Raw genomic sequence first — 23,800 nt, forward strand, 5'->3', positions numbered from 1 at the left:
AGCCTCTCCTCTTGTAGGTGTATCTACTGTGTCAAGAAACCTTCCCGAACACACCTAACAAACTCCACCCCATCTAAACCCCTCTCTAGGGGTTACTTCAAAGAATTCCAACAGAATTTTTGGCCAAAATTTTCCCTAAAGGAAACCTTGCTGACTACGGCCTACCTTATTATGTGCCTCCTAGTACCCTGAGAATTTATCCTTAATAATGTAGTCTAACATCTCTCATTCACTGAGGTTGGGCTAACTGGTGTATAATTTCCTTTCAGAAACAAGGGAAAATCTGCAGATGCTGGGAATCCAAGGAACACACACAAAATGCTGGAGGAACTCAGCAGGTCATGCAGCAGCTGTGGAAAGGAGTACATTTTGGGTCAAGACGCTTCAGCTGGTCTGGAGAAAAAAAATGAGGGGTAGATTTAAAAGAGGGGAGGGGAGAGAGAAACATAACGTGACAGGTGAAACTGGGAGGAGGAGGGATGAAATAAAGAGCTGAACGGGAAAAGAGATACAAGGTCGGAGAAGGATGAGTCTGATTGGAGGAAAGTAAAGGGGAGAGGAGCTCCAGAGAATTTGGAATGTCCCGTCATGTTTCCTGTTCGTGGGTGATCGTACTCTAAACAGGAAGGGCTGTTTTTGTGAGATACAGTGTATGTCCTGGGTGGAGTCGCTGAATCCGGATGACAGCAGAGGCAGAATGAATGTAGTCTCACTGTAAAGTTCTTTATTGGTTCCTGTTTCACTTGATCTCCTCCTCAAGTTCGCCCATTCGCAGCTTCAAGCCAAGGTGAAAGTACAAGCAAGAAATAGACTTGGATCCCCGCGGGCTAAAGCGCAGTCAGCACACCAGCACCGATCACTGGGTTTACACAACGACAAACATGGGAAGCAGTGAGTTTATATCTTCAATCCGTTACTGAGACCCCCCCACCCCTACTTCTCGAGATAAAGAAGTTAAAATTTTCACATTGTATTTCAGAGTTTTCAAAGAATGGCTGTTTTCACTTTCCAACCATGGACAAGCGGTAGGTTCTCATAATCAGGTGTGAATTCGTTAACCCCTTTTAGCCAGACGCCTGACACTCTGTCTCCCTGTCTTTGTCAGGAATCTGGACACTCTGAAGGACTATTTGTGTAACTACAACCCTCCTGGGAGCTATGGAGACTGTATAAACATCCTGCTGGTCGGCATGGTGGGGGCTGGGAAATCATCCCTTATCAACACATTCCTCTCGGCTCTGGATCCACAAGGAGTGACCATGACCTGTGTCCCAATGGGGATGAATCCCCGGTCTCTCACAAAAGAGGTATACAGACTGCCGGCACTTTAATATAAACACACAGGCAGTATACGTTGCTCTATTCACTGTGAATTCACCCCACTTTCTCTGTCTTCCTGATGTCCACATCAGAGGGAGTGAGATGTCACCTCAATCCAATCTGTTGGCTGGAAAGCACCTTTCGAGGTCCCGGGCTGGGAAAGGTGCACTTAAATCCAAGTCCCTGATATCAGTGAACAATTTGCTGGGGAATTAAGAAGGGAGGGAGGCAAAATAAATTATAGACCTGAGGTCATTGGCTGGGAAAATGCTAGGCTCTATTGATTAGAATAAGGTTTCCATACACTTGGAGGCACATGACAAAATAAGCCAAAGTCAACATGATTTCCTTACCGGGAAATTTTGCCTGAAAAATCTGTTGGAATTCTTTGGGGAAATAGCAGACAGGATAGACAAAGCAGAGACAGTGGATGTTGTTTACTTGGAGTTTCAGAAGGCCTTTGACAAGGGGCCACACATGAAACTGCTGAATAAGCTAATAGCCCAGGGTATTACAGGAGAGTTACTGGCATGGAGAGATGTTTGCTGACTGGCAGGAGGTAAAAAGTAGGAATAGATGGGGATTTTCCTGGCTGTCTTCTGGTGACTAGTTGTGTTACAATCGATAACGGGAATGCTTCTATTCACATCATATGCCAAAGATTTGGAAGGTGGAATTGATTGCTCTGTGGCCAGTTTTGTGGATGAATCGAAAATAGGTGGAGGGGAAGGTAGTCTTGAGGAAGCAGGGATTTTGCAGAAGGACAGACAGATTGGGAAATGAGTGTATGTAATGTCATTTGCAATTTTCCAGTCCTTCAGAACCAATCTAGAACCTACTGTTTATTTACTACTAATGCCTCCACAATCTCTTCAGGAACCCCTTTCAGAAACTGGGCTGCAGTTCATCTGGTGCAGGTGACTTATCTACATTTAAACCTTTCCACATCCCATCACCTTCTCCCTACTAAAAGCAGATACACTCGCTCCTAGTCCCTGACTCTCTGTCATTCTACCGGTGTTTTCCACAGTGGAGGCTGACAGACAACTTATTGAGCTCATCTGCCATTTCTGTGTTCCCCATTACTTCCTCTCCTGCATTATGTTCCACTGGGCTGGTATCCATTCTTGCCTCTCTATGGCTCTAAATATCTGAAAAATCTTTTGGTATAATTTTTATATTCTTGGATAGCTTATCCTCAAATTTCATCTTTTTTCTGCTTCTGGATTTTTCAGTTGCCTTCTGCTGGTTTTTTAAATTAAACCAAATACTCTAACTTCCCAATACTTTTTGCTTCATTATATGCCCTCTCTTTTGTTTTAGTGCTGTCTTTGACTTTCCTTGTTTGACATGGTTACTTCATTACGATTCCGCCCCCTTTAGAATACTTCTCCCACTATGGGATGAATCTATGCTGCACCTTTTGAATTGCTCTCTAAAACTCCAGCCATTGCTTTTGTGTTGCCATTTCTGCTAGAGTCCCCTTCCAAACATCTTTGTCCAGCTCCTCTCTCATACCTCTGTGATTCCCTTTATTCCACTGTAAGTCAATGCATCATTTTTTGTTTTCCCTCCCAAGCCTCAAGGTGAATTCAATCATCTTATGAACCCTGCCTCCAAAGGGTCCCTTTACCTTAAACTCCCAAATCAAATCCAGTTTATTTCACAACACCTAATCCAGAATGACCTTTACCCAAGTGGATTTAACTATCAATTCCTTCTTTTGAAAACATTCCTGTTCTTTTCTCCATGGATGCTGCCTGATACACCAAGTATTCTCCACATTTTTGCTCTCTCACCTCAAGACTGTTCTTATTAATATGGTTTTCTCAGTGAACTGGAATGTTGCAGCTTGAAAGGGGTATCCAGAGATTCAGGAGAACATTGCTGCAGTCAGAGTGTGTCTGGGTCTGTATACCAAGGATTCACTTGCCCTCTCGGGGGAATGTAAACAGTTCCAGGGCAGAAAGGGAAGTGGAGTTTCCTTGTGTCATGTGACCTAGAGAAGACCAGGGAGTTCTTCCTCAGACTGGGATGTCCTGTCACTGAGGGAAAAGCATGGAGTTCTCCTGTGTCCCTGTGCATATCTTTAGCCATCCACCAATGACACACAGCAGATCTGCAGTTGATCACCATTCCACTGTTTATGGGATCTTGCTGTGTAAGCACTGTCTGTCCTGTGTTCTACATTGCACAGAATCTCACTTTCTGTGAACGATGTCATAGAAATGTACATCTTTTTGAAAATTTACAGCTCAGATACTACAGAGCAGGGAATTTAAAGTTTTGGGATACAGCTGGATGGAACGCTCTGGAACACAATGATCAGACAATAAGAGTGTTACAGATGATCCTGGAAGGGAGAATTCCCAAAGGAACAAACGTGAGTTTCCTCCATTACTTCATACTCTTGATTTCCACAACCCATTAAACACTGAACAACCTCAGAAAGAGAAGGGAGAAATGGCTCCAAAACAAGTTTCTGATGCAACAGACGTGGTTCAGAAGATTGGGTCCATACTCTGTTCTGGATGAAGCTACAATGTAGTTTGAGAGAGGGTGACGCTCTGTAAAAGAAGTTATTCAGAAACACCAAGCAAAGAGTAACACTTGACAACACAGTGATAGTGATTAGTCCTGGAGTAACACACAGGTATGCAATGACAGGTTTGTATAGGAGTAACAGACATGGCCAGAGTGACAAGATTAGTCCTGGAGTAACACACAGGGACACGGAGACAGAGATTAGTCCTGGAGTTACACATGGGGACACAGTGACAGAAATTGTTCCTGGAGTAACACACTGGGCCAGAGAGACAGATATTAATCCTGGAGTGACACCATGACAGAAGTTGGTTGGGGAGTTCCATATCTCTCTCCTTGGTGTCTCAGCACCAGCTGTTCCCACCTCACCTGCCCTCTACACAATGTTGGGACACGTTGAGCTCTTGCCTGTGAGGGAGGACTGAGTGGTGTGCTGACATCCTCCGCATGATACAGGTCAGGAGACGGAGCAGTGATGGGGAAATAGATCAATCCCAGAAACACATGACCCCAGCATCCGCTCCACTACTAGTGAAGGTCACAGGGTCACCTGCCCCTATGATGATCCCACCCCTGCTCCAACTCACCTGGAGCAGCTCCTCCTTGTCTCCCATGTTGCCTTCTGCTGGTATCCATTTTGGACACTGTGTGGGATTTGGTGTTGGAATTTTGTGTTTGACCATGAGATCATGTCTTACTTCCACTTACTTCCAAACTGATATGAGAACAGACACACAGGAGTCAATGGCCATGGGCCAACAGAAGAAAAGTGTTGAGGTCCAGACTAGATCAGTTCTGCTTACTGACTTGGAGGTGAAGGCTGGGGTTAATGGAGTGACAGGTGGGGTGGGGGGGGGGGTGTTTGCTCCTGTAGGATTTTATGAGTAAAACATTCGAGAGTCATTTTATGTGCTTAACAAAATCTGCAACCCTTTACTTCCATTACAGAAAAAACAAAAAAAACTTATAATGATGTCACTATATTAGACACCATTTCTTACAGTGAACACAACAACCAAGTGAGGGTGTTCATGAGTCATGTCGAACAGTTTCTATGATAACAATATGTGCCATCTGTCACTCATTACATTCCCCTACACTCTGTCCCTGTTCCTGTTCTTATCTCTCTTCATTCGTTAAACCCACCATCCCTGGATCAGTCTGGTCAGCCATTGCTGTAATCCTTCCTTGGGTAAGGAATCCTGAACTGTGCATGAGCCTCACCAGGACCCGATATAATTGGAGCAGGTCGTCTGTACTACTGTGTGACACAGTGATGGAGCAGTTAGTAGTGCTGCCTTGCAGATCCAGTGATTCCAATTCCATCCCAGCCTCCAGAGCTGTCTGTGTGGTGTTTGCACACTCCTCCTGTGATGATGTGGGTTCCCCCCCGATGATCCTGGTTTCTGGCTCCCACATCCCAATGATGTGCAGATCATTGGGTCAATCTGCTGCTGTCATTTCCAGTGGGTTGTCAGGTTGATGGGGAGATGAGAGAGCAGGGAGAACTGACTAAGGGCAAGCATAGACTAGACTGGCTGAATGTTTGAAGGAAACAAACATGAACAAAAGCTACTGCACTCACCATTTACCTTCCGATCACCCAGTAACCTGGATACCAAACAGACGATTGTCTCTGCCACATTACTGATGGAGACTGAACAGCTCACACACCTCAGGATTAAATTTCCCATCAGTTTACACACTGACCAAACACCTGTATCATCCTGCAGTGTGAAGGACCAAACAGTTTCTGAATCATCTGCAAACTTTGTTATCATGTCCCGATATTTAGGTAAAAATGTTTATACATTAGACAGAGGAAGGGACTGAGTATTGAAGAGCTCAGAGCAAATTCTAAACAGCTCATGGGAACAGAGGGGACTCACAATGAAAGAACTGAAAAGCAACAGTGAACTGGGGAGGCAATGTTCCCAGATGGAGATTGACAGGGACAGAGAGTCCCACTGATCCCTGAGGAAAGGGTGATTTTGGGGCCCATCTGGATCTCAGTAGATCAGTGACTGTGACCACTGGACATTGTCTGATGGGACTGGTCCCTCCAGTCAGTGTTCACCTCAGTGCTGAGTGATTGTGATCATCGGTGTTCTTGCTGCTTCCTTTGTAACCAGTTCTTCATTGTTTCACTTAGTTACACAGTTTCAATCCTGAATCGGATGTTGCCAACTATTCGATTATTCCAGAAAATGTAATTCACGGAGTCACATTTATATTTAACATCGACACCACAGACTTGATCAGTGAGGATAAAATGAAAGTGTTTCAGGAGATACAGATGATTGTGGCAGAGAAACGTAAGTGTTTTCTTTTGCTCTGTGTAACCATTGTCACCTCAACATTGCAGCTTCATATTGATATCTGGATCATCTCTCTTTTCCAGATGTTCACAGGGTTGTGATTGGGACCAAGTTTGAAACTTTAGGGATACCAGAGAAACACAATGTACGGGTTTATGAATATGAACCACTGCAGAGGAAGGTAATAATCTGTAGAATCAGAGGAGTGATATCAATATGGTATTTTTACAATGTAACGGACCCACTTTGTTAGTGTGCCGACACATCCACCATTTATTGTCCATCCTTGATCAGACTCAGACAGGTAACAGTGAACCATCATTTCAATGCCATTGTATTGATAACCACAGGAGAAACCTCAGTTCAAAGTAAATTATTATGAAATAATATAAGTGTCACCATATACAACCCTGAGATTCATTTTCCTGTGGGGATATTCAATAATCCATAGAATATTAACCATAACAGGATCAAAGAAAGGCAGCACCAACTTGAGTGTTCAACCAGTGTGCAAAAGTCAACAAACTGTGCAAATACAAAAAGAAAGAAATAATAATAAAATAAATAGCTAATCAATAAATATAAAAGACATAAGACGGAGGAGTAGAATTAGACCATTCAGCCCATTGAGTCTGCTCCGCTATTCTATAATGGCTGATCACGGATCCCACTCAACTTCATACATCTGCCTTCTTCCCAGAGCCTGTAATGCTCCAACCAATCAGGTAACAATCAATTTTTGCCTTCAATACACTCATGGACTTGGTCTCCACCTCCCTCTGTCCACAGATTCACTACTCTCCGGCTAAAAAACATCCCCCTTACCTCCATTTTACCATGAGATTAAGAGTCCCTAAAAGTGAGTCCAGTGTGTGTGGGAACATCTCAATGAAGGGGACAAGTGAAGTTGAGTGACGTTATCCACTTTGATTCAGGAGCCTGATGATTGAGGGGTAACAACTTCCTGAACCCAGTGGAGTGAGTCTTAGGGCTCCTGCACCTTCTTTCTGATGGCAGCAGCAAGAAGAGAGCATGTCCTGGGAGGTGTGTGTCCCTGATGGTGGATGCTGCTTTCCAGTGAAATCCCCCGGTTTCCGTGGCTACGTAAGTCTCGGGAAGACACACTCCGGTACTGAAAAACCCATGAGATTGAGACGGCTCTTCCACCCCAGACCCCGGTTTGTGTGGACTCTGTGTAATTTGCTGCCCTGTTACAACTCAGTGCCAGGAAATAACAGACAGCACACTGCACACGAGTAAAGGAATTATATTGACGAATCTTCACTTACCTAAAGGGTTAGTAATGAAAAGAAAGAGACAAACAAAATTGGCTCATTATAATTAAACAGTCAAATGTTCATGAGTTGGAGCTCAACTCTTCCCCAAATTCACATTCACTGATCCTCAGTAGATCTCAGTACCTTCCTCCATCGAATCACCGTTGCCCCACCGGGTCAAATCGTATTCTTCAGCATCTTCTCCCTTCACCTCCTGCTGAACAAAGGACCCAGATCACACCGGTGTCAGACACACAACACAAAAACCCACTCCCCTCACTGGGTGGATCACATTGCAAAGCACCCATTATCCCTAACCATTACCCAAACACCGCTTCTACAGAACGACCATTACATTAGCAGTGAAACCTTTCCCAGGGTGTTGCACTCTCCCTCCAATATAATTAGTCACGTCCTCATGGTGTTGAGATTTATCACCCTGTAATACAAAGCACAATGTCCAACCCAGGTGTACATGGCAGTGACATATCTCACCAAGGGGACAGGTCCCACACTCTCTTCTCTGGGTGCGATATAGGCCAGTCTGTCTGGGGGTCTCCCAATTCTTCGAAATCTCCTTACCTTATCATCTACTTCTTCAGCTTCAGACACTCCCTGGGCTCTTTCCTGGGACCCGGGAAGCCCCCTCCCTGTCCCTTACTCATGCTTCCCAACAACTCAGATCCCTTTACTTGGCTGAACTCGGCTTCATGCCTGGTTGCTTTAGAGTCCAGCCTCCCATAATTTTCTAACTGTAAACCTACCTGTCCACTGCTTGTTCCCCCCATTTCACCTGCCTCAGTGTGACAAGGGTTGAGAATCTCTTCATCAATTATTGGGAAGTTATTGCCTTTGCAGGGCAGCATATACCACACCCTCATTTCCCCATCCTCTGAATCCGTATCACATTCAGGGGGGAAGGTCAGGTCTAGTTCTTTCTGCTTTAGTTCACCCACATCCTCGCAGAGTCCTCTTACTTGATGTACAGTCCAGGTCAAGCCCTGGGTCAACACATACCTCATGCCCCAAAGGTCGAAGGTGGTTCCGATGGAGAATCTTGACAGGCCCATTCCCATCCTCTGGTTTCACCTGGAAAACTGGTACATTTGGCATCGGACTCTCCACTACATGTGGCGTGGCTGCCCAATAGTCAGCCAGCTTATGCTCCCCAGATTCTTTAGCCTCAAATTCTTTATGAGGACTTGGTCTCCAGGCGTCAGTTGGGAGAACCTAACCTTTTGATCGTGCCTCCTCTTATTTCCTTCATTCTGTTTGGTAGCTGAGACCTCAGCTGACTCATAAGCTTTTCTCAGCTCCCTTCTTATATCAGGCACATACTTCAGATAAGACTTCTGTGGTAGATCTTCCTCGCCAGACCCAAAACAGAGGTTGATGGGCATCCTTGCCTCACACCCTGCATCAGATAATATGGTGAATATCCAGTAGCTTCATTTTGTGTGCAGTTGTAGCACTGGACCAGATGTCCAACATGCTGACTCCACTTGTTCCTTTTGCTGATCTCCAAGGTTCTGAGCATGTCTAGCAAGGTATGATTAAACCTCTCAGGCTGGGGTCACCCTTTGGGTGACAAGGCATAGTCCTGGACTTCTCAACTCCAAGCATGCTCAGAAACTCATGTATGAGCCTACTCTCGAAATCCTGTTCCTGATCAATATGTATCCACCTGGGGAGGCCATAATAAATGGAATACTTCGACCACAACACTTTGGCCACTGTGGACTCCCTCTGATCCATTGTAGAGAAGGCTTATGCATATCTGGTATAGTGATCCGTAATGACAAAATCATTGACAATGCTGCAGGCATCAGGATCTATTGATGGGAAATCCATGTACACTAGGTCAAGTGGCCTCACATTCTGCAAGTGGGACAATAGAGTGGATCTCGTAGGCAGCGCCTTCCTCCATATACATCAAATGTATGATTTGCAGTACTCTTCCACCTCTGGCTTCATTGAGGACCAGTGGTACCGATCCCTGAGCAATCTTTTCCACCCCCAAATGGCCAGAAACACAATCCTCTGATACATCTCAGGCAGAACTAGCTAGGAATGCCAAGGCCAGTCCGGAGGCAACAGAACCCGGTGTAGGATCTGGCTCATCAACTCTAATTTGGGCCATTCTCTCAGTAGTAAGGACACCACAGAGTGTTTCATCTTGTTCTCTTGTGCCATGTCCCCTTCCATAACCACTGACCAAACGGTGCCAATGTCCAGTTCATTTCCCTGAGCGGCTGCTACTTTCCAGGGTCTCAATTCTGGCAACTGCTTTGTCATCAGAGCCGCCAGGTTGTAGTAAGCTTGTGGAATGGCTCCATCATTAACTCCCAAATGATCTGCTGCTCAATTCCTTTCCTCTGCCTTCTGCTGTTCTGGAAAACTTTTACTCGGGGGCAGGAACACTCTCCCACTCTCTGTCCCTGTCCAGTCTTTACTGTGCGCGCTGGAACACATTGGCATCAATGTTCCTACTTCTTGACTGGTACTTCAGGCTGTAATCATTGGCAGAAAACACTGCCATCGCCCATGGCATACGATTTTGCTGAGGTCAGGATATAACTTAATGGGTTGTCGTCCATCCTCATCTCAAACTTGACTCCTTATAGTCACTAGCTGGTCCACCACAGCTCACTTCAAGTTGTGTGGGGGTAGTTTCACTCAAAGGGTGACAGACTCTGGCTGACAGGTCTTAACCCTGGGCCATGATCCTGATACAGAACACCCCTTAGCTCTCTCTGCTGGCATCCATATGCAGAACATATGGCAATCCGGGGTCTGTAAAATCCAGTCAGCAGCTCCTTCAGCAACTGAGAGGCCTTTTCACATTTCACATCCCATCTTGCACCAAAAGAGTCTGAAGTGCTAAGATAATCTTTACAATCTCCTTTCGTGCTCCTTCCTTTCTTCCCCAAGGGAGGGTAACCACACAGAAGCTGATTTAAAGGGCGACTCTCTTTAGATTAGCCCTTCATGAACCTTCGATAGTACCCACAGAACCCAAGCAATGATCAAAGGGCACTCACAGTCTGGGGCCTTGGCCATGTGGTCACTGCCTCGATCTTAGTCTGATCCATAATTACTCCATCCCATGAGACTATATGCCCAACAGAGCTAACAGATGTCTTGCAGCACTGGCACCTGTCCAGGGAATGTTTTAACCCTTTAGCTTTTAGTTGGCCCAGAAACTTCAGTAGCCTCACTTCATGTTCTTGCATGGTGGACCCCAGCACTGAGATTATCCAGGTGCAGCAACACCTCAAGAAAGTTCATGTCCCCCACTGTTTTCTCTGTGACATGCTGGCAATTCACCCTGGCTCTCAATAAGCCCTGAGGCATCCTTTCAAACTGGAAGAATCCCAGGGGACATATAAATGCCATCTTCCCTTTGTCAGCCTCACTCATGGAGATCTGGTAATGGCCACTCCCCAAGTCCAGCACACTGAACCACTTCGCACCACTCAGGCAGGCCAATGTGTCCTTGATTCTTCGGACTGTATATTGGTCAGGGACTGTATGCCTATTCAGAGTCTAATAGTCCACATACATCCATACTTTCCCATTCTTCCCCAACTATTGGAGATCCATAGGGTCTTCCGGACTCTTCCTTCAACTTCTGCAGATGCTACCAAACATCTTCCACCCCTGCAGGCACCAGTCGCCGTGACCTTTCTCTGAACGAGGTATCCTCTTTCACCTGGATGGTGTGGTGAGTGCTCTTGGAACAACCCACATGAAACTCGTCAGTAGAAAAGACATCTTCCAGTTTCGACATCTTCTCTATCTAGCTTTTCTTCCAATCTCAAGGTAGTGGGGAATCCACAAAGTTGAATGTCTCAGTGGTCAACTTTCCCTTTCTCAGAGAGAGTTTGCCTCCCCGGCTTGTTTCACAGGAACACTAGACATTACCATCACTAGAAAGAGTTGAGCCATTAACTTGACCCGCCTGAGGGTGACCTCCGTCTCTGAGGTTTTCCTGACAATCACTGTCACACTGTTCACCTGTACAAACAGGGCTTCTGCAGTTTCCTTTCCCTAGTCCGTCCCCTCAGAAGGTCCAACTCCTTGTCGGCTTTGTCTTGCAGGGTGGCCATACCTGCCAATAACAACTAGGACATCTCAGTTGTAAACTATGCCGTGAGTTCTTTTACCACCCCTGGGGTGGGCTATCAAGGATCTCTTCAGTAATGGGGAATACTACCGATGACTGTATCCTGCTGACAGAAAGCTTCCACACCTCTGTTGCATCCTCCTCCTCTCTTACTTCTCTAATCAGCTTGACAAACGAGGGAGGGGGACACGTTTTACGAGATATTCGGAGACCCTAGGCGATCGTCCCTGTGACTGTGCGTCTTTTGCCACTTGGTCCATTCTAAACTGATTCACCTTAAATGGACTCCCGATGCTGCAAGCAACTCGGCTGCCTCTCTGGCCGAGAAATGTAAGCAAAAAGTTTCTCCCCCATCTCCATTGTCCAAAGCCCAGTCATAAGCTCCACTGGGCTTCCCGTTGCACCAAAAACATTTACTAGCCCTTGCTTGTAGCCCACAGAAGTAGCAAAGGGGTACTTTAATGATCTCACTACGTTATCAGACTCTTTACCAGTTGCTGTCTTTTTACATTATCAGCGCTCTGGCACTGATCCAGCATCTCAGAGATCTGCTCTTCCCAAGTCGCATACTCCCCTTCCCCGACGGGGGTGGGCGTTATTCCCAAGAAAATCCTCTGCCTACGATAACTGGCACTTTGCACCTGGGCACTTTGCCATTTATTTGCCATGGAGGTAAAGGCTGATACCAACTCAGAATGCTCAGCCCTCACTGGAGGACTCATTAGAACTTCCACTTCAGACCACTCATTCCCCTCGCTCCACAGAAATGAGAGCAACTTGTCTTTAAAGTCTCCGCCCCAGCTACAGAAACTCAGCTTCCAATTTGGCACACTTGCCTATACTCCCCTCCTCCTGGAAAGTAAGGATGGCCCATAGCCCCCCTCCCTCTTCCTGGGCCCCAATAAAACCGGGCAGATCCACTGCCGTTACCTCAATGAGTGTCTGAACTAAAACAAAGTTGTTGCTTGCAATTTTGACAAACCACCGTTCCATGATCATAACTGATCCTAATGGTTTAACGGTACACAGAGTCCTCATTAACAATTCATTGGGGATACAAATGTCTACCCCACTCAATACACACACATTCGTTACTGGTAACCCCGTGGATTTGCACCACCACTCTACCCCTGCAGTGTTCATAACCAAATACTGTAATCACATTACCAGACAAGAGGTTAGCACAGGCTTAAACACACAACCCACTGGATCAATACTCAGGGCAATCACACAACATCCAACAAAATCGATCCCGGACGATAACTCCACAATGAGACCCTGTGGTTTCCTTGGCTGCATAAGTCGAGGGAAGCCACTCTCCAGTCCCACCAAACCCATGAGACTGAGACGGCTTTACCACACGAAACCCCAGTTTGTGTGGATGCTGTGTAATTTGCTAACCTGTTACAAATTAGTGCCATGAAATAACAGACAGTACACCAAATACAATACAGGGTATTATATTTATGAATCTTAACTAAATGGTCAGTAAAGAAAAACAAAAAGAAGTTGAGTGATGTTAGTTAAGAGCCTGATGACTGAGGGGTAATAACTTCCTGAATCCAGTGGAATGAGTCTTGCTAGTGTTGTAGGATTCTCCATTCAAGGGCATTGGTGTTTCCACACCAGGCTGTGATTCAGCCAGTAGGTATACTTGCCAGTACACAACCATAGAAGCTTGTCAAAGTTTTAGATGTCATATCAAATCTTCGCAAACTTCTAGCAAGTAGAGGTGCTGCTGTGCTTTGTTTGTAAACACACTTAATTTTTGGGCTCAGAACAGGGTCTCTGAAATAGTAACATTGAGGAATTTAAAGTTGCGGAAGCTCTCCATCTCTGAACCCCGAAGAGGACTGGCTCATGGACCTCTGGTTCCCTCCTTTTGAAGTTAGTACTCAGTTCCTTGTTGTTGCTGACATTGGTGTGGGAAACATAGCACCCATCTGTAAATAGCATGATCCCACTGACAGCAGAGGAGTGATCACTGGAGGTAAACACGGGAGGCAGTAGGGGGTCACTGGGTCTCTCTATCCTGACAAATTCACTATGATTCAGCTGATCTGACTCGGACCTCATCTCCTTCTGTCCCAGTTCCCTGCACTCTTGACCCCCAAACTTTCAAACACTTATCCAGTGGGTAGGTGACCAAAACCGAAGACAATACTCCAAATTAGGCTTACAGTCAGAGAGTCATAGAAAAATACAGCACAGGAACAGACCCTTCACCCCATATAATCAGTGTTGAACCATTTAAAATGCCTACCCCCATTGACCTGAACCATGGCCTTCCATACTCCTACCATCCATGTACCGATCCAAACTTTTCTTAAATGTTGAAATCGAGCTTGTACGCATCACTTGTGCTGACAGCTCGTTACACATTCTCAGAACCTCTAAGTGAAAATGTTTCCCCTCATGTTTCGTGTCTGTGAGCTTCATGGTGATTTATCCCGCTCCATGATGAACTATGGGCCTTCTCCAGCTGCTCCGGGTTTCAGGTCTATGGACTCCATTTGGTTCGGAATGCTGTCCCTTGCTTTTATTGTTTACATGACTTCTGTGTTTTCCTCCTCTTTCTCTGCACACTGGAAGTTGGTCTTTTTTTAATTGTATTTGCAAGTTTGTTGCTTCGTGGCTGCAAACAGATGAATCTGAGGGTTGTATAATTTATGCATACTTTGACAATAAATGTACGTTGAATCCTTTGAATGCCCGAAGTTCATCTACCTTTCCTACAATACTCCCTGCATTGAAATATACAAAACTCAGAACATTAGTCCCACCATGGTCAACCTTTTGATTCCTGACCTGGTGTGTAGGCTCAGCAACATCTTTCCCCACAACCACTCCACTATCTGTTCAGGCGCTTTGGTTCCCATCCTGTGTAGTTCTAGTTTAAGCACCACCCCACCCCCCTTTCCACATTAGCAAATCTTCCTGCTAGGATATTCATTCCCCTAGTTCAGTGGCAAACCATCCCATCTGTACAGGTCCCACCTTCCCTGGAAGAGAGCCCAATGATCCAATAATCTGAAGCCCTCCTCCTCCTGCACCATCTCCTTAGCCACGTGTTAAACTCTATTACTCAGGCTTTACTTTGTGCTGCCTCATTTTACTGAAATTTTCTGCCCCCTCCTGCCACACTTTGTTTGTCAAATCCCCCCTCACTCCTCTGTGCCACCACTCTCTCACTTCCTCTTCAGTTATTAATAATTCTGCCCTTTGACCCCTCCCCTTTCTGTCTAGTCTGAAGCCTGGTCTACACAGTATTCACGTGATTCCCCAGGACACTGGCCACAACACAGTTCAGCTGAAGCTCATCCCAATGGAACAGCTCTCTCTGTCTCTGTTACTGCTACCATTGCCCGTGAATCTGAAGCCTGTGGAGTTTATAATTCCATGAATACCCTCTCTCTCCTTCCTTTCCCTCAGTTTCAGAATTTGGCGGAACGTACCGGGATGGACAGGCGTTCCATGTTTGTGGTTTCGAATCAGTGGAAAGGTGGTCATATTGAGATGATACAATGCATCCTGGCCCTGTATGTTCTGGATAATATGGTCAGAAACATTGACCGACTTCTCAAAGCAGTGCAATGATCACAGATGACCTTGTCCAGAGCTGTGAATCTGATCCAGTTTCAGGAGCACAGACAGTGCTGTGGGATTGATGTTTTTATTGTTTTCCCTGTAGTTTTAGCATTCTTTATGCTTGTTTATATATTTGTACAATCAATTGTTTGTCTGTAGACTTTTAGTAACTTGTTGCATTAGTAGTTCCATTCTTCTGTAGTTTGTATCCTTGCAAAGTTGAAGGGCGAATCAGTTAGTATCTGCTGAGAGGTTTTCTCAAATAAACTGGCCCAGAGCACTTGGCAGAATAAAAGCAAACCATGTGCTCATGGTCTTTTGTTACAGCCAGTCACTGTTGCAATCAGTCACAGTAACAACTGGTCACAGTTACAGTCACACTTATAGTGTTCAGAGCTACAGTAATTCATTGTTAAAGATTGCCACATTTGCAGTCAGTCGTATTTACGGATGGTCACTGTTACAGCTAGTCACTGTACAGTCAGTCACTGTTACAGCTAGTCACTGGTACAGCCAATTACTGTGACAGCCGGTCATAATTACAAGTGGTCAGTTCCAGCCCGTCACTCATACTGCTGGTCACTGCCCAGCCAGTCATAGTTACAGCCAATCACAGATACAGTGGTCACAGTTACAGTCTGTCCTGCTATAGCAAATCACAGCTATATCAGTCACAGTTACAACCTGTAACTTTTACAGCCAGTCACTGTTAGAGCTGGTCACATTTACAGCTGTCACTGCAACAGGCAGTCACTGTTCAATGATTCACAGTTACAGCCAGTCCCTGCTACAGCAGGTCACAGTTATTGCTGTCACAGTTAAAGTGAGTAACTTTTACAGCCAGTCACAGTTAGAGTGGTCACATTTACAGCCAGTCACAATTAAAGCCTGTGACATTTAGAGTCATCACAGTTTGAGCCAATCTCAGTTAAAGTGGCCACAGTTAGAGCCTGTTACAGTTAGAGCCATTCACAGCAAACACTTATGTCAGCAGCTTCTTCAGCGACCAAAGGGCCTCTTCACATTTTGTATCCCATCTCACTCCAAAAAGCTCTGAAGGGCCAAGATAATCTTCACCCTCCTCTCCTTTTGTTCTCATTTCAGTTCAGTTCATTTTCATTTTATTGTCATTTAGAAACCACAAATGCAATGCAGTTAAAAAATGAGACAACATTCCTCCAGAATGATATCACAAAAGCACATGACAAAACAGACTACACAAGAAAATCCACATAACGTTTGCTAATCCCCAATCCAGAGTCCGGAGAGGCTGCTGCGTTTCAACATTGCGCTACCACCTTAGCGCATTCCCCAGAAAGGAGCTCCAAATCCACCAGACAAAGCAAGACTACCCAGACACACCAAGTCAGGAGACCAACTCTACCACCCAACAAACCAAAAACTAAAGCTACAAGACCTACACAAAACCACATAGTTACATTTAGTTATAGTTAACATATAGTTACAACAGTTCAGACAATACCATAATTGATAAAAGAATAACTGAGAAAAAAACCACGTAATTATAACATACAGTTACACCAGTGCAAAGCAATACCATAGTTTGATAAATAGCAGACCGTGGGCACGATAAAAAAAAGTCACTAAGTCCCAACATCTCTTGCAGAAGGAAGAAAAACTCTTCCTGCCATGAACCTCCAGCACAGCAAACTTGCCGATGCAACACCCTGGAAGCACCCGATCACAGCCAATTCTGAGTCCGTCCGAAAACTTTGAGCCTCCGACTAACCCCTCCGACACCAAGCACTGAGCACCATCTCTGCTGAGCGCTTCAACCTCGGCCCCAGCCACCAAGCAACAGGCAAAGCGGAGGATTCCGGGGCCTTCCTCCCAGAGATTTTTAGGTTGCATAGTAGCAGCAGCAGTGAAACAGGCATTTCAGAAGTTTCACCAGATGTTCCTTCGTGCTTCTCACATCCATCTCCATCAAGTCAGGATTGTACACGACTTCCTACTTGACAGATAACAGATATTCATCCTGGAGTGGCCGCTGTACGCTGCGTCATGCCACCATCTTCTCTCTTCCCCATAAGCTAATATAAAGGGTGACTCACTTTAGGGTAGTCCTTCACGAACCTCCAATAATATCCACAGAAAGCAATGAATGAGCACACAGCACTCATAGTCTGGGACTTTGACCATGTTGGCACCACCTCTATCGTAGACAGATCTGTAGCTACTCCATCCCCTGAGACTATATGTCCAACATAGCTGACAGACGTCTTGCAGAACTGACACTTGTCCAGGGAAAGTTTTAACTTGTCCAGGGAAGGCCCAGCACCTTCAGTAGCCTTGCTTGATGTTTTTGCATGGTGGACCTGAACAATATGAGGTCATCCAGATACACCAATACCTCAAGCAATTTCATATCCCACACTGTTTTTCTATGACACACTGGAAATTTGCAGGGGCTCCTGATTAGCCACGGAGCATCCTTTTGAACTGGAAGAATGCCAGTGGACATAGAAATGCCATCTTCTCTTTGTCAACCTCACTCATGAGGATTTGGTGATACCCACCCCTCAAGTCCATCACACTGAACCACTTCACACCTTTCAGACAGGGTAGCACATCTTCGATCCACAAATGCTGCCAAACATCTTCCACCTCTGCAGTCAACTGCTGCTACCTTTCTCTGAGTGGGGTGTCCTCAGTCACCCAGATGGTGTGGTGAGTGCTCTTGGAACAACTCATATCAAACATGTCAGTAGAAAAGACACCTTCCAGCTTCAATATTTTTTCTATCAGCCTCCTCTTCCAACCTTCCAGTACCAGGGAGTCCTCAGAGTTGAATGACTCAGCAGTCAAATTTCCCTTTTTCAGAGAGAGTTTCTCCCTGTCTTGTCTCACAGGGATACGAGACATTACCGTCACCAGGAAGAGATGCACCAGGGACATCCCCCATTTGAAGGAGCCCTCCCTCTTTGTAGTGTTCCACTCAAGAATAGTTTGTACTAGATGTGAGATCTGACACCTGGATGGCAACATACCATTTGCAAGTCTGCTTTGTGTCTGCAGAATCTTCTGTCTGCTTCCTCAGCTGATGAGCTGCCCCATTACTATCGCACTCTTCTTTAAAAAGGTGCCTTACACGGTAACCAATGGCAGAGACTCCAGGGAGCAACTACTGAAGAAGATCACAAGATCACAAGATCACAAGACAAAGGAGCAGAAGTAGGCCATTCACCCATTAAGTCTGCTCCGCCACTCCACCATGAGCTAAACTATTCTCCCTTCTACTTCCAATTTCTGGCTTTTTCCCCATATCCCTTGATACCCTGACTAATTAGATACCTATTAATCTCCTCCTTAAACACCCTCAATGAGTGGGTCTCCACAGCTGTATGTGGCACCAAAATCCATGAATCCACGACCCGCTGGCTAAAATAAATTCTCCTCATCTCTGTCTTAAATAGGTACCCTCTAATTCTATGACTGTGACCTCTTGTCCTGGACTCACCCACCAAGGGAAACAGCCTTTCCACATCCACTCTGTCCAACCCTTTCAACATTCGAAATGTTTCTATCAGATCCCCTCTCATTCTTCTATACACTAATGAATACAATCCAAGAGCGGAAAACACTCCTCATATGTTAGTCCCTGCATTCCAGAAATCATCCTCGTGAATCTTCTCTGAACTCTCTCCAACATCAGCACATCCTTTCTAAGATGTGGGCCCAAAACTGCACACAGTATTCCATATGGGGTCTGACCAGTGCGCTATAGAGCCTCATCAACACCTCCTTACTCTTATACACTATTCCTGATTATACAAGACCCTAAGTCAGTGATTCAGAAAAAGATCTCGATGCATCACTTCCTGGCAAGGTTCAGGAAGAGTCTTAATACACATCATGGATTCCGAGACCAAACTAAGGAGTTACACAATGAAAATACTGGTGAAACTAAAGGGTTAATCAAGATTGGGTTTATTATTAGCGACATATGTTGTGAAATTTGTTGGTTTGTGGCAGCAGTACAATGCAAGACACAAACATTACTGTAAATTACACTAAATAAATACATTGTGCAAAAAAGGAATAGTGGGGCAGTGTTCATGGGTTCATGGACCATTCAGAATTCTGATGACTGGAGAAGAAGCTGTTACTGAATGGCTGAGTGCGGGTCTTCAAGTTCCTGTACCTTCTCCCTGACAGCAGTACCGAGCAGAGAGAGTGTCCTGGGTGGTGAGGGTCCTTAATGATGGATGCTTGAGACACCGCCTTTCAAGAACGTCCTCGAAGATGAGGGAACTTGTGTCCATGATGGAGCTTTGTGAATGGATATTTTTTGAAATAAGATAGAGAATATCTTTGTTCAAACAAATCTCGATTAATAAAGTATAGTTGTTAGGCAAAGTAATTGTCTCGTGTGCTGCATTAATGTAAATAGTAACAATTTTAGAACACTGTTCACCTCCACTCAGTTTAAAACAGACCCTCCCCACCCTGTTCACCTAAAATAAACTTCCCTGTGGCCAGCCATCTTATGTTCCATCCCCAGTCCTGTTCTGACATGTTTGTCCATGGCCTCTGCTTCTACCACAATGAGGCTTCTCTCAGTCTGGAAGAGCAACACCTCATATTTCATCTGGGTAACCTCTGATGGAGTGAACGATATGTCCTTCCGATATACTTTTTTCTTTTCCCCCCCCTTACCCCTTCTTCTATTCCCCACACTGGATTCTCACCTGCTCTCATCGGCCTATCACCTCCACCAGGTGCCCTATTCTTCCCTTTCTCCCATGGTCCATTCTCCCCTCCTATCAGATACCTTTTTCTCCAGGCCTTCATCTTTCCAACTCACCTGTCTTCTTAAAACTTGTCCTCTTTCTCCCACCCGCCCACCTTTTTATTCTGGCATCTTCCCTTCCTTTCCAGTCTTGATGAATGGTCATGGCCCAAAAATCAATTGTTTATTCATTTTCATACATACTGTCTGATCTGCTGAGTTCCTTCAACATTTTGTGCCTATTGTTCTGGATTTCCAGCATCTGCAGAATCTCTTGTGTTTATGAAAAAGACCCATTTATTCCATCTCTAGTTTCCATGAAGAAGTCAATTTTCCATTCATGCCAACACAATTCCTCTTAAGTGGCTGTTGTCAGATAGAATTTGGAAATCTAAATGCTGGTTATCCTTTCTGAGAAATGTCCTCATTATTCCAGGAGAGATTGAAGAGGGGGCTTTTCTTCAGGGAACATCAAAGGGAAGTTGAATAGAAAATGACAGGGCTCTGGGTAGTGAATATTGGGCTGATGTTCTTTTTCGGTGGAGGGGTCAAGGACAGAGGTCACAAATATAAAAGGGAACAGAGCTAGAGGTGAAATGAGAAAAATCCTTTTATGTTGTGCCAGTTCAATGGAAAGGGGGCAATGAGGTCAGTTCCTGAATGGTTTCCTGGAGCAGTGTATCATGAAACCAACCCGGGCTCTTGGATCTGGTCATCACTAATGGGGCAAAGTGTGTATAAATTGGAATTAGTTTGTTCTTGTCACATGTACCAAGATACAGAGTAAAGCTTATTTTTGCAAACTGTTCATACAGATCAGATTCATTACACAGAGCATTGAGGTCATTCAGGGAAAAACAATAACAGAATGCAGAGTGAAGTGAGGCAGCAACAGAAGCAGAGGGTCATGCAGTTAGACAATAAGGTGCAAGTTCAGACTGAGTTAGATCGTGAAGTCAAAAGTCCAACTTTTTACACTAGGGGACCATTTAACAGCTTCATATAGGAACTACCCTTGAGCCTGGAGGAATGTGGGTTTAGGTTTTCTATCTTCAGGCTGATATGGAGATGGGGAGAAGATAAAATGTCCAGGTAGCTGGGTCTTTGAAAATGTTGGCTTTTTCTGAAGGCAGCAATAAGGGGAGACAGAGTTAATGGATGGAAATCGGTTTCTGTGATGTGCTGAGCTGTGTCACAACTCTGCAGTTTGTTTCAGTCATGGGCAGAGATACCAAGCCACAATCTTGTGGATAGGACACTTTCTGCTGTGCATTAATAAAATTGGTGAGTGTCGAGCGGGACATACTAAGTTTCTTTTACCTCCTGAGGAAGTCGAGGTGCTGGTGAACATTCGTCCCTGTGATGTCTGTGTGGTTGGACCTTGACTGGCTTTTGAAGATGTTCACTCATAGGGAAATGAGATTATTAACCCTCTGAACCTCAGAAACTTCCATGTAGGGAGGGACATATGGTCTGCACCCTTCCCTTTCCTAAATGTAATGATCTTCTGTTTGGCTGACACTGAGGAAAGGCATAACACCATGTAATTAAGCTCTATATCTCCTTACAGTACTGTAATCCATCGTACTTTGTCCTCATTGAATATAATACTCAGAACCACAGTGACTTGGAACATATGTAGTTTCCCAAGTGTGTTAAGACCATAAGACATAGGAGCAGAATTAGTCCATTCGGCCCATTGAGTCTCCTCCACTATTCCATCATGGCTGATTATGATCCTTCTCAACCCCATTCGTCTGCTGTCTCCTGTAGCCTTTAATGCCCTGACTAATCAAGAACCCATCAACTTCCACTTTAAGTATACCCAGTGACTTGGAATCCAAAGTTGTTTATGGCAAATCCACTCTATCTATCCCATAAAATTCGACAGGTCTCAAGGAGACACGCTGCTTCATTCTCCAGAGAATACAGGCCCAGAGCTATGTATTTGAATTCCCAGCTCCTCAAACATTAACCCTTTCATTCCCTGAATCATTCTCAAGAATTTCCTCTGTGTACTTTCAAATGCCAGCAAATCTTCCAGCTTAATATGGTTCTGGTGAAGCACAACGTTGACTTGTTGACAACATATACAACTATTTACTATTTTATTAATCACTTTTTTGTTGAGAATGATCACTTTAATCAACAGCCCGTAATTTCTTTGTCAGAGTTATGTCTTTGCTATGCCTGTATAATCCGTCATTTTTGGTGTAAACTGAAGTCTTAAAGCTACAGGATTGTTGCAGTGTGGCATGAACAGGCTCAATTGATGCAGTGGAGCTCTCAACTCTCTTTTACTCTTTATGTGCACAGAAAAAAAGCTTTTGCACTTTGGGAACAATTGTCGTCAGTCTGTACATAGAAGAGCAATATTGGGAAATTACGTTGTAACATTATAAACTACTGGCTATCCTGCTCTTGGGGGGCTCTGTGCAGTTCTGGTCTCCATTCTGTAGCAAGGACCAGTTCCACTAGACAGAGTGCAGAGGAGATTCATCAGGATGTTGCCTGCAGTGGGACACTTTAGTTAAGGCAAAGCTTATAGCTGGGTCTGTTTTCACTGGGGGTGAAGGATCTGAGGAGGACTCGATGTGCTGAATGGCTTAATTCTGCTCCTACGTCTTATGGTCTTATATAGGATATAAGGTGGATGAATAGGGTGAAAATTCAGTTTTGTTTCTCTTTACCATGAGCAATCTCAACAACAATGGTGTGCAAGGTAAAGGGGGTTCAAATGTGAAAAAAGGCAGTTTATCTTTATACGAATACTCACTGATACCTAGAAAATGATATCAGAAGAGGTGTTGGAATCACTTCATTTAAGAGGCATCTGGACGGACATTTAAATGAGGCAATTCAGCAAGATAGAGAAAGTCATGGACCTATTGCTGAAGTTGGGATTAGTGTAGATGGTCATAAATTGTCAGCTTGGGTGTGGTGGGTTGAAAGGCCCATGTAATCACCGATCTGGGTTCGATTCCCATCACTGCCTGTTAGCAGTTTGTATGATCTCCCTATGGCCATGTGGGTTTGAAAGAAATAATTAGCCGTGATGGAAAGGCACAGATTTGACAGGCCAAATAGCCTGATACTGCTCCTATGACGTATGTTCTTATGTGTTAATGAACGTAGTAAGTTGCTTGTGATTGGGTTAGAGATAATTCGCAGTAGATTGGGGGTTGCTAGGCATTGTGGTTTGAAGAGCTGAAAGAACCAAGTCTGTTCTGTATCTCTAAATGAATAAGGAAGTAGTGGCACTGCTGTATTATCTTTGAAATTGCACTTCTGTGTTGGACCTAGGGGAGGTCCTCTGAAATGATAGCACCAGGTAATTTAAAGTTGCTGACCTACTCCACCTCTGATTCCGTGATGAAGTCTGTCTCGTGGATCTCTGTTTTCCTTCTCCTGCAGTCAGTAATCAGTTCCCTAGTGTGCTGAAATTGAGAGGTTGTTGTGGCACCACTCAGCCAGATTTTCAATCACTCTCCGATATGCTAACTCATCACCACCTTTGATTTGTCTAATGACACTGGTGTTATCGGCCAGCTAGTCCAGTACTGTAACCACTATGGCTACAGTAACCTAGATAACTAATACATGGACACGTGTATTATTTAACTAGTTTACTGTAGCCATAGAACATCTACCTACATCTACCCCATTGACTCCATTCTGTCTGCTAGGACAGGCTCTTTATTCCATCTGCATTTTCTCATCTAGAAAGAGAACTCAGAGGCAACCTCTTCACACAGTATGTATATGGAACAAGCTGCCGGGAATTATTATATGGGCTGCTAAGGAGCATTTTAAATGCAGCTTTCCCTGCAGCACACCATGCTGACAACACCTGTACCACTGGCATGTACTCTTA

The 23,800-nt window shown here is 44.7% G+C and overlaps 1 protein-coding gene across 3 annotated transcripts; it reads left to right on the forward strand.

The window, feature by feature from the left end:
* The first annotated feature begins 683 nt into the window (after positions 1 to 683).
* LOC132393895 (interferon-induced protein 44-like) lies at positions 684 to 19,520 on the forward strand. 3 transcript variants are annotated; one of them, XM_059969318.1, is made up of 7 exons: positions 684 to 891; positions 980 to 1,025; positions 1,106 to 1,307; positions 3,575 to 3,703; positions 6,017 to 6,179; positions 6,266 to 6,363; positions 16,801 to 19,520. In XM_059969318.1, the coding sequence occupies exons 1-7, from the start codon at positions 882 to 884 to the stop codon at positions 16,825 to 16,827; spliced, it is 675 nt and encodes a 224-aa protein (XP_059825301.1). In that variant the 5' UTR covers positions 684 to 881; the 3' UTR covers positions 16,828 to 19,520. The 3 variants fall into 3 exon arrangements, with proteins under 3 accessions (XP_059825301.1, XP_059825300.1, XP_059825302.1); XM_059969317.1 differs by lacking the exon at positions 16,801 to 19,520 and adding an exon at positions 15,018 to 15,887; XM_059969319.1 differs by lacking the exons at positions 980 to 1,025; positions 16,801 to 19,520 and adding an exon at positions 15,018 to 15,887.
* The last annotated feature ends 4,280 nt before the right edge of the window (positions 19,521 to 23,800 follow it).

Source organism: Hypanus sabinus, chromosome 1 (assembly GCF_030144855.1).
Source record: "Hypanus sabinus isolate sHypSab1 chromosome 1, sHypSab1.hap1, whole genome shotgun sequence".
Classification (NCBI taxonomy): domain Eukaryota; kingdom Metazoa; phylum Chordata; class Chondrichthyes; order Myliobatiformes; family Dasyatidae; genus Hypanus; species Hypanus sabinus.